Raw genomic sequence first — 11,782 nt, 5'->3', positions numbered from 1 at the left:
AAACTTGAACATGCATTAGTGAATATTGGCGCTAACTGGTAACGACTATTTAAAATTATTAATAAAAACATTGCTACTCCAAATCATTTCAACAAGTCGTTGTAGTATAGTGGTAAGTATTCCCGCCTGTCACGCGGGTGACCCGGGTTCGATCCCCGGCAACGGCGTTTGATTTTTTTTACAAATTTTATAATTTCAATTATTTTCTTTAATTAGAGAACTCGAACAAGAAAAAGTAGACAAATTAACAACACAATCTTGTACAAGATCGAAGATGATGAGTATATGGAGGAATCAACATTAGATAAACATAAGTAATTGCAATACATATCACTAAGGTGATGTCTTTTCATGCTCAAACTATAGATAAGAGGTTTTGGTCCTTCAAAAACCATGAGTCGCAGATTTCTTACATAATTTACATAGAACAAGCCCAAAAGTGACTTGTTTCCTGGAACAAAGCAGAAGCATGAAAAAGCGGAGGGATCCTCAATCCCCAAAACCTTATATACAAAAATCAAAAATCCCCATTCTGGTTCTGTGGAACATGCGATGGGGTGGTCGCACCATAGGAGGCGCTGGGGAAGACTTCCTTCTCAATCTCCGCAGCAGCATCCTGGTGCAGGGACTTTGCACCGGGGGAGGCGCTGGGGATGACTTCCTTCTCTATAGTAGCATCGTCACACAGGGGCATTGCACCGGGGAAGATATCCTTCTCAGTCGTATCGCCTACTAGGTCTGCACCACAAGGGGAAGAATTGCTGCCAAGAGAAGACCACATGGAAACCAAATCCTCAATCTGATTCAGGGGCGACAGGGACGTCTCACCAGAGGTGGCGCCAGGGAAGACTTCCTTAAAAGAGCTGCCAATCTCACCAGAAAGAAGGGCGGCTTCGATAGCATCTTCGGAAATCTTGTCAGCATTTACTTCCCTCATAAGGTCATTAGCAACTGAGACAACAGTTTTGAAAGTTGATATATCAAACAAGCCAAAATAATGAAGATAAGCAGCTCTAACATCATCGGCCGTGTGACCCTCTTTCATCGTAATCTCACTGATTTTCTTCTGCTTATCATATGATGCCCTCCATATTTTACGATTCGACCCAAGTCAATCATGTAAGCAATGTGAGCCGATACAAGTGCAGATTTAACCAGACCATCGCAATTTCTCGGTATCAAAGCAGCAAAACCAGAGTGCTTCATGCAAGCAGGCAACTCATGAGTTCTCATAGTAGAGCCATGGTAATCTTTAACCAAACTAGGAGATCGATGAAGCATCATACAAAGGAGCGAGTAAAAGTGAAAGTATGTTTTGAAAGCTTGATCCTGTCAGTTGAATTCCACTTAGTAGGTATATCATAAATCCTAATCAACTCTCGAATTCTATCAGAGCCGCTTTTCACAATCCTATTAAGCTGGTTGATAAACCAACACTGACACAATGATACATGTCAAGAGCCACCTGGCTCTGGGTTGTTCGTCTTGCCTTGTTGGCATTAGCAACAAATTTGTCAAGGATAGCATTTAAGTCAAAATTATCAGAATTAGGCTCCCAAGGGAGACTATCAGTATCATCCACTGAAGTTAGGAAGTCGTCTATTTTTAGTGAATCAAGCAAATTACTAGTAGCCATTGCCTCCATTTCAAGTGTTGAGCCTTCAATTTTGTGGATTGTAGGGAGCAATATCTAACAGCTTACCTTAAAACGCAGACAGAGAAAGGCGTCGACGAGGAAAGCGCTTCCGGCAGAGAAGGATGTTCAACTTGGCACTATAATTAAATTAGGTGGCGTTTTGTCATGACTAATAGTCATGAGACTAAGTTGAGGAGGTCAATCTTATGAACCAAACATGATACATATTTAATCATGAGATTTAGTCTTGTCAACCGAACACCCCCTTAAGGGTTTCCGTAAATACAAACCAAATATACGAGATTGTAAATGCTTTTTCGACAAAGAAAGAATACAATTTCTACTTGAAAAGTTGTGTCAATTAAAGCATGATATTCAAAAAATTAAATTGTCACTCAGAGTGGAACATAATTTATTCTTACTTACTTAAATATGAAAATAATTTTTTAACATAATATCTTTATAATAATACCTTATTTTATGTATTTAATACTCCCTCCGTCCCGCTTTAGGAATCCCGGTTGATCAATTTCAGGCGTCCTGCTTTAGGAGTCCCGGTAAGGATAAACTAATAAAAAATGCCTACAAAGTAAGTAAAAAAGTGTTAAAAGTGATAATCTTTTTTTCATTCTTTTTACTTAATCATTTATGGTCCCACCAAGTAACCAGGGTAACGTAAGTAATCCTGCCTGTCACCCGGGTATTTTTTTTTTCTAAGAACAACCTATAGATCATAAGAGGTTCAATGGTTCTCCAACATGTAGATATCAAAAACCATCATTAGCAGGTTATTAACATAACTACATAGAACAAGCCCAAAAGTGACTTGTTTCCGAGAACAAAGCAGAACACATGAAAAAGTAAACCCACAACCAAGGACATGCCGAGTGGCCCCTCAAAGGTTCAAAACCAAAACATTACATACAAAAATCAAAGTCCAAACTTCAATAAGGAAACCAAATCCCCACCTTGGTTCTGTGGAAGATGCTACTGGGACTGCTCACCAGAGGAGTTCTCCATAGTAGCAACGCCACACAGGGACATTGCACCAGAGGAGGCACTGGGGAAGACATCCTTCTCTGTCGTATCGCCTACGTCTGCACCGCAAGGGGAAGAATTGCTGCCAAGAGAAGAGCACAGGGAAACCAAATCCTCAGTTCGATTCAGGGGCGACAGGTACGTCTCACCAGAGGTGGTGCCGGGAAAGACTTCCTTAGAAGAGCTGCCAGTCTCATCAGAGGTGGCCCCGGGGATGACTTCCTTAGAAGAGCTGCCAGTCTCACCAGAGTTGGCGCCAGGGATGACTTCCTTAGAAGAGCTGCCAGTCTCACCAGAGTTGGCGCCAGGGATGACTTCCTTAGAAGAGCTGCCCGTCTCACCATCAGGCGGCGGCATTGTCTGAACAACAGAGAGAAGGGCGGCTTCGATAGCATCTTCAGAAATCTTGTCAGCATTTACTTCCCTCATAAGCTCATTAGCAACAGTGACAACAGTTTTGAAAGTTGCTATATCAAATAAGCCAGCAGAATGAAGATAAGCAGCTCTTCCGTCATCAGCCATGCGACCCTCTTCCATTGTAATCTCACTGATCTTCTTCTGCTTATCATATGATATCATCACAGATTGAAATCCTCCGTACATGATTCGACCCAAGTCAATCATGTAAGCAATGTGAGCCGATACAAGTGCAGATTTAACCAGATCATCGCAATTTCTCGGTATCAAAGCAGCAAAACCAGAGTGCTTCATGCAAGCAGGCAACTCAGGAGTTCTGATAGCAGAACCGTGGTAATCTTTAACCAAACTAGGACGGCGGTGAAGTATCTTGCTAGCAAACAAAGGAGCGAGTGAAAGTGAAAGTATCTCTTGAAAGCTTGATCCTGTCAGTTGAATTCCTCTTAGTAGGTATATCATAAATCCGAATCAACTCTCGAATTTTATCAGAGCCCCTTTGCACAATCCTAAAAAGCTGGTCAAATCTTATGTTTCCATGGGATAAACCAATCATGACACAGTGAAGCTTGTCGTGAGTCAGCTGACTCCGTGTTCTTCTAGCCTTTCTAGCATTAGCCTTAAATTTGTGAATGATGGCATTTAAGTCGAAATTATCAGAATTAGGCTCCCAAGGGGGACTATCAGAATCAGTATCATCCACTGAGTCTGAGACTAGTGTATTTTCGAGTGAATCAATCATAATTGCAATGTCAGTAGAATTAAGCCAAGTTGCAAAGTTAGTAGCCATTTCAAGTGTTGAGCTTTCAAATTGGTTCTGCAAATTTCTAACACCTAACCTTGAAACACTGTGCCAACATCACAAGAGGAAAGAGTTTCCGGCGGTGTTCGCAGTTGCCGTCGGAAGGGTGATGTCGCCGGAGAAGGAATGCCGCTGTTGCTCAGCCTTCGCTAATTAGGGTTTCAAAAGCTTAAACCAAACACATTATACTACTAAGCTAGATTAAATTATTCATGCTTCGTACCTTTAGAACATCCACAGTGGCTTTAGGCCAGCCACTCTCTCTTCCTGCCATCTCATCTCAGCAGCACTAAAATTCCACCTGCCACATCAGATTTAGGTCAGTCGCAATAAAAATAATTCAAAAAATACTATATTTACGGAATTAAAATTACGATTAAATTACGAAATTAAATTTACGACACATATAGGGAAAAATTAATTCATTTCATAAAAAAAATACAAAGATTAAAAAAAATATACATGATTTTTTTTTTAAAAAAAAGGGCTTCCACGCACGAGCCCCGCCATTCTCTACTCCTCATCGTCGTCCTCGTCGTCGCCACCGTCGTCCGCGCCGCCGCCACCCGGGGTATCTGAGCCCACGTCGGAACCCCCCATCTGTGCCCTCGCGGCATCCAAATCAACCCGCATGCTCTCGAGTATCGAATGAAGAAACATCTTCTCCGTGGGGTCAGTGGCGGCCCCCCAATCTTGGAAGACCTTGTACATCTGCTCCCGCGTTTTTTGACACGAGAAGAAGGTGTACTCGCGTGGGGGGTGCCGAGATGACCTCCTGGGGCGATAGGGGGGATCCTCCCCTCGCTGCCTGTTGCGCCCGCTTTTGTCCAACCGGGCGAGGGCGACGAGCAAAGGATGGAGGGGCCGGAAACTCCTCAGCATCCGGGGGGAGGTCGTGGGATCCGCCGCTGCTGCCGCTGTAGTCGCCGGAATAGTTCAGCTTCTGCTTCTTCGGCCACCCAGCGTCGCACCCCGTCTGGAACTTCTTGGAGTCCTTCAGCAACACATAGCATTCCCAGAAGAGGAACTCCTTATACTTCCCCGGCAAGGGGAACTGACTCTCCGCTATCCTTCGAGCGTCCTCCTCATTCTGCCCACTAGTCAGCTGGATGAGGGCGTTGGCGTACAACCCCGAAAATCGGCCAACCGCGGCCCTGATGCGCTCCCAGCCCTTCCGGCACTCCTCCCGCTGAAGTCCTTCCCATGCAGGCAGTTCCTCCTGTAGGCTGCTCTAATCTTCGCCCACATGTTGACGACCCGCTGGTTGTTCGCAACCAGCGGATCGTCGCACACCGTCAACCACGCCTTGGCCACCCCGGCGTACTCATCCTCCGTCCACTTCCTCCGGGCGGGGGTGTCGTCAACATCGGACTGCGACGACTCGCCGACCGCCTTGGCCTTCCCCTTAGTCTTCTTCTTCTTCGGCGCGGCCCGCCTCGCTGGAACGGGAGTATCCGGATCCCCGAGATCGATCCCCATGTCATGCAATGACAAAAGGTCATCTTCAGTGAACTGCGTCTCCACTTGGACGTGTGAGACGAAGTCGTCAAAAAATCCAGAGAGGGACGATAGACCGTGTCCCCCTCCCCCCGGTGACCCCTGCATCCCGGTATGCATACCGGATTGCATCCCTCCCTACAAGACATGCATCATCCCCATCATCTGATGCAGCATTTGGGGCATACCTCCCCGCCGCTGGCTTGTCCGCCGCCCGGCATCCCCCCTGGTTTACCCCCTCCCCCCCCCCCCCCCCCCCCCCCCCGCTCCAGCCATCATCCCCATCAGCTGATTCCAAGGGACGTTAAACCCTGGGCCCATCTGGCCCCATCCAGATCCCACGGGTACCGTGGGAGTCTGAGATCCACTCGTCGCTGGACTGGACTCGTTGTTGTGATCCATCGCTTGATGATGCTCTTGTACAGAAATTTAGAGAGAGAAAACTCGTTAAAACAAGTGGTGCAAATGAAAATGAAATTAAAATCGCGTTTATATAGGTTTTCAAAAATTAAAAAAAAACGAAAAAGGGCGCTGGTCAATCGCTGGCCGATCGGTATGCCACAATGGCGGCCAACGCATCGGCCAGCGCCAGCCAATCGGCTAGCCCACGCCGATTTCGGGCTGGCCGATCGCAATGGTTCGGCTAGCCGACCGGCTAGCGACGCAAATCGGCTAGCCGATTGGTTAGCCGGCATTGTGGTCTGTGGATGCTCTTATTGCTCGAGAAGCCTTTAATTTGGGTCAATTGGCAATGACTACCTAAATTACAAATTATTTACGCCTTCTGTCTCCTTCTAATTACAAATTATTTAAACAATTTTATTGCTTAAAAGAAGTTTAATTTGGGTCAATTGGCAACGAAGTTTAATTTGGGTCAATTGGCAACGACATACCCGAATTACTTTTATATCTTCTATCACACATTTCCTATTTAAAAAGAAATTTTAAATATTTTTATTTTGTAAATTAAGTAGAGAGCGAGTAAAATAATAGAGAAGAAATAAAATAAAGATAGTAATATTTCTATTTTAAAAAATATTTCAATTAGATTGAATATCTAAAAAAGAAATGTATGTCGTTTAACATAATTGATTCTAGGGCTGGGGAAAAATATCGAAATACCGAAATACCGGTCTTATCGAATCGAAAAAATACCGAAAATACCATATTTTCGGTATACCGTGACTTTCGGTACGGTATGATACTGATACCTAACCGAAAGATTTTGGTAAGGTAACGGTATGAATTTTCTAATACCGTGGTATACTGCTGCATACCGAAATTCGGTATATGCCGTAAATTAAGGTATATACCGTAAACTAAGGTATATACCACAAAAATATAAACACAATTATATATAAAATATATTTTATATAATTTTAAATTATAAAATCTATTGTTAAATATAAATATAATTATGAATAAATTATATTTAATTTATTTTTAAAATTATAAACTATAAATAATATTCTAAAAACTCTAATTTTCTATTTTAATTGATGGTGAAATTCAGGTATACCGCAAAAGTAAGGTTTACCGAACTTTGGTACGGTATACCGAGAATGAAGTACGGTATCGGTATGGAAATTCGTCATACCGAAAATAACGTATAGCGAAGTTCGGTATACCAAAACTTTGGTAAGGTAAATGTATGGTATACGGCATGATGGTTTCGGTAAGGTATGCCGTACCTACCCACCCCTAATTGATTCTTACTAATTTAAATTAAGTGACGTTGTTTCTCTTTTAAATATATATAAAATAATAAATTTAATCACAAAAAATATTTCAGGTTCAAAATTTTATTCGGGCGCTATACTATGGCTTAAAGAAAAACATATAAACATATTCCTTATAAATTCAAAAAGTAGTCGTAGTATAGTGGTAAGTAATCCCGCCTGTCACCCGGGTGACCCGGGGTTCGATCCCCGGTAACGGCGTTTTCTTTTTTAAATATTTCAAGTTTAATTCGACTATATACTTTGGCTCAAAAAAGAAAAAAAAAACAATAAATGCACACGAAATAAAATAATGTTTGGGGCTTGATTATTAGATTTCAATGTTCTTGTTAAACAATAAATTGTCATGAATGCTTGTGGTAATTATTACTCCATGCATCATGCCAATTATACAAACATCTCGCCAACAAGTGATCAAATGACCGATTTAATTTATTCTTGTTCGCAGATTGATGAGTTTATTAAGATCTAGACTTCATTGTCTACGTTCATAGAGTAGATTCATTGACTAGCATTTCAAAAAGACAAATTCAGATATCACAAAGAACTCAAATTGAGACATTCTTGAAGCCAAATTCAGATAAAGATATTCTTAAAGCCAAACTTTGACTAGGCATTCAAAAAGACAAATTCAGATAATGACATCCTTGAAGTATACATAAATAAAATCAAAGTCCAAACTTCAGCAAGGAAAGCAAATCCCCATTCTTGTTCATCCTAAGAGTCGCTCTGGGGATGACATCCTCTTTCGCTATGGCGCCAACATCTGCCCGACAAGGGGGAGAAGAGCTGCCATAAGCAGTTAACAAGGAAACCACATCCGAGCTATGGAAACAATAGAACAGGGAATCCAAATCCGAATCCAAACTCAGGTTCACTAAAGAGGGCGGCGGTGAGACTTCCTTCTCCCTTGCCAGGAAAACATAGAGAAGTGCGGCGTCGACATGATCTTCACTAATCCTGTCACCATTTATCTCTCTCATAAGCTCATTAGCAACAGAGACAACAGTTTTGAAAGTTGCCACATCAAACAAGCCAACGGACCAAAGATAAGCAACTCGTTCATCATCAGCCGGTCGACTATTTCTCATCGCCATCTCACTGATTTTCCCCTGCTTTTCATACGATTTCATCACAGATTCAAACCCCCTAGGGTTTATGATTCGACCAAAATCGATCATGTAAGCAATGTGAGCCGATTCAAGCACAAATTTAACCAAATCATTGCAATTCCTCGGAATTAAACCAGCAAAACCAGAGTGCTTCATACAAGCAGGCAATTCAGAAGTTCTCATCGTAGAGCCACGGAAATCGGTAACCAAATTAGGGCAACTGTGAAGGATATTACTAGCAAGGCGAGGGAAACAAGTGATGGAGCGAACAAAGGTGAGAGTATCGCTGGAAGAGCTGACCCTGTGATTCGAATTCCTCCTAACAGGAATTTCGTAAACCCTAATCAATTCGAGAATTCGATCAGCGCTACTCTTCGTAAGCCTTTGGATCTGGTCGTTTCTTATGTTTCCCTTCAATAAACCAACTACGACGCAGTGAAACATGTCGAGAGTGAGATCGCTCTCTGTTCTACATGCCTTTATAGCATTAGCACGAATTTTGTTGATGATGTGATCCATCTCAAAACCGACATGATTAATGATGCGGAGGTCAAAAGTAGGCCCTAAGTCTAGATGTTTGAGTGAATTGCAGAAATACTCTTCCAAATCGTCCACAGGTTTGATAAGAGACATTTTTAAGTGTGAAAGCTTAAAACAGCTTACCGTGAAACACTCGGGATTATGTTGATTTGAGGGAGGTGGGCAGCGGTTCGGTGTTGTCGCCGGAGAACCGGAAGAGAAGAGGCTGCTGTGTCTCAGCGTTTTCTACTTAAGTTTCAAAATATATGTAGTAATAAAAAACTAGGGTAACACACCTTTATATACATTACTTTTTTAAACCCGCAACCCGTCAGCTGGCCCGATATTCCGCCAAATTTATAGGATTAGGGTTGGAAATTTTCAGCCAGATAAAATCAAAATTAGCCTGCACCCCATTAACCTGCAACCCGTTAGAGCCAGACCCAAAAACCCGATGGACTGGCCTGAAAATCCGATAAAATTTCCATTATTCTATTTTTTGACTTCTAATTCGACACTTCATTGATTAATTTTATAGTATATAAAACTAAAAAAGTAACTTTCAATTTATATTAAATATCCAAATCATATATTGAATTTTTATTAATATATAATTAAATTAATTAATTAAAAACTTCAAATTCACTGAAAATTTCTAAATCATGCTTAAAATTCTTCACGAAATATCTCAAATATCAGTATTTGATCATGTTTATGATTGAGTATCAAGCATATATATCAAATTTATCATAACTAAATATTTTACATATGAATATAACTAATTTTCATCATTATTTATTAAATTGATAGCATGTTAATATTATTGGTAACAACCAGGTTAACCCGATGGGCTAGCCCGAAACACAAGTTTTTAGGGTTAGGGCTAAACTTTTATAACCCGAAAGAAATCACAATTCAATTAGCTTGCACACGATTGACCCGCAACCCGACAGGGTTGCCAAAACCCGATGAGCCGACCCGATTGACATCCATTAAATGACATCATTAATTGAAGAATAAATGATAATATGAATTTATGCATATAATAATTTGTGGACAACATTAATGGAAGAGTTACCATTATGGCATTATGATTGTTATAAATATAAATTTTTGCATCGTTTATATTGTCTTTTTACTTACTTTATTTTTCTTTTATTATTATTTTTTTAAAATATATGAAAAAAAAATGTATCACACTGTGACAAAATGAGTAAAAAATTTGAGGATTTGATGCGCAAAGAGACATAAATGGCACAAGTGAAAAACTCATATAACCTTTGACAAGTATTTTCCATTTACACCCTTTGATAATACAAATACTCCGTATATCACACCACATCATATATAAATCAAATTAACTTTTGAAAAATATACAACGTACATAAGTAAAATTACAAAATCCAGAAATTAACATTGCATAACATGGCAACTCAAATACAACTCAAAAATAAAGACGTGATCATAAAACATGGAAATAAGAGCTCCCAAATCATATTATTATCAATTCGTAAAGAGAAAAATATTGGGTAATATATAAAACAGAAAAAGTTATACAATCTACATGATACGGCAAGTAGCAGCAACCGCTATGGCTGCAGTGGTTGCTACATTTCCAATGGTAGCTCCCGCACCCAGTGCACCAGCAGCAGTTGTTATCGCAGCTCCAGCGGAAACTGCAGCATTTCCAATGGTAGCTGTAGCACCCATTGCACTAGCAGCGGTTGCTACCATAGCACCAGCGGAAACTACAGAACATCCAATGGAAGCTGCTTTATCCATTGCTTCAAGAGATTTAACTATTGTTTCCTGAAATTATTCATAACATAAACAAAAATTATTGATCATTGATATACATGTGCACATTAATTACACTTTTGTAGTCAAAATTTATTCCATTAAATGGAACACTATCGTAACAAACAAGCACAAAGCTTACCATGTTACTTGATTGCTGAGAGTCTGATTGCTTTTCTCCCGCTTTAACATTTTTGGTTTTCTGCATTGGTGAAAAGTATTCTAGATTTAAATTAAAAGGATAGATTTATTAATAAAGTGAGTCACTGTTATTGCTAAGATTAGTCTATTAAAATATAAAGATATCTAACTCACTTTCCTTAGAGTTAACAGTATAATTTGGATTGACACGAGATTTATGAAATTGATGTGTTTAAGATTGAAGTAGGAGAGAAAATAAAATAAGAGACGAAATAAAGTTTTTACCAAAAAGGGAAATGTCTCACCTGCCTTGGGATAAACAAAAAAGGAATACGACTCAAAGTGAGAATTACCTGCATGAGATCAAACTCATCCGTTTGATGGTTAGTAATCTGTGACTGCTTCAAGATTTGATCGAGCAGCTTAAGCATGGCCCTTGTGTCGATAAACTTGTGGGAGGGGTGATGGTGTTTGAAGTTTCCTCGGCCATAGCAGTCGCAGCAGAGGTAGTAAGAGACGTCGGCCTGACAGGGCAAGCACGAGAAATACGAATCTAAGAGAAGAGATTCGCAAGCTCTGCACCTCGGAATCGAGACCTTTTCCAGGTAATAAAGAGCCAAGACTTCTTCGAAATCGAGGGTTTTGTTGCCGTCAGCGTCGAGCTTCAAGAAGAAGTCGTTGTCAGTGAAGGAAGAGGAGTTCCCCACCGCCTTCTCGTACTCACGCCGGCTTACTTTTCCGTCGGCGTTTGTGTCGAGTGATTGGAAAAATTGCCGAGCTAGTTTTTTCTCGGCTGCTTCTGCTCCATTGTAGTACGCCTTTGCAACTTTTCTAACTTCATCCATTTTTTTATTTTTTTTTCTATTTTAAAATTTTCTGTCGTTCTATATAAGAACTATGTTAATGTGGGAACAATTTATACATGATCAGCTGTGTGAGTTGGCGAAGACTTGATACAACTAGCCAAGTATCTATAAGTCTTTCTATAAATGCTGATAATGAAATTAAGAAAAAGTGGTAGTAGTATTTTTTTTGTTGTTGCCATTTGATGGTTTGTTATAATTTGGTACTACTACTCACGCATGCC

The 11,782-nt window shown here is 40.6% G+C and overlaps 2 protein-coding genes, 1 non-coding gene and 1 pseudogene across 3 annotated transcripts; 1 reads left to right on the top strand and 3 right to left on the bottom strand.

Annotated features, from left to right (window-relative positions):
* The first annotated feature begins 95 nt into the window (after nt 1-95).
* On the top strand, nt 96-167 carry TRNAD-GUC (transfer RNA aspartic acid (anticodon GUC)). The gene has a single exon. It is a non-coding gene; the product is annotated as a tRNA-Asp (tRNA).
* A 350-nt stretch (nt 168-517) lies between these two features.
* LOC148930434 (uncharacterized) lies at nt 518-1,645 on the bottom strand (annotated as a pseudogene).
* A 6,062-nt stretch (nt 1,646-7,707) lies between these two features.
* LOC125216241 (uncharacterized) lies at nt 7,708-9,014 on the bottom strand. The gene has a single exon (XM_048117900.2). It carries the CDS (start codon nt 8,869-8,871, stop codon nt 7,795-7,797), a length of 1,077 nt encoding a protein of 358 aa, XP_047973857.1. The 5' UTR covers nt 8,872-9,014; the 3' UTR covers nt 7,708-7,794.
* Nucleotides 9,015-10,088: 1,074 nt separating this feature from the next.
* Nucleotides 10,089-11,566, bottom strand: LOC125216929 (uncharacterized). The gene is made up of 3 exons (XM_048118721.1): nt 11,049-11,566; nt 10,697-10,756; nt 10,089-10,566 (listed from the first exon to the last, which is right to left on the bottom strand). Exons 1-3 carry the CDS (start codon nt 11,538-11,540, stop codon nt 10,318-10,320), a joined length of 801 nt encoding a protein of 266 aa, XP_047974678.1. The 5' UTR covers nt 11,541-11,566; the 3' UTR covers nt 10,089-10,317.
* Nucleotides 11,567-11,782: the final 216 nt, after the last annotated feature.

This window comes from Salvia hispanica, chromosome 3 (assembly GCF_029641045.1).
Source record: "Salvia hispanica isolate PSC_SH4W2 chromosome 3, Shi_PSC_v1, whole genome shotgun sequence".
Taxonomy (NCBI): Eukaryota; Viridiplantae; Streptophyta; class Magnoliopsida; order Lamiales; family Lamiaceae; genus Salvia; species Salvia hispanica.
This window is presented reverse-complemented; position numbering and strand designations above follow the sequence as displayed.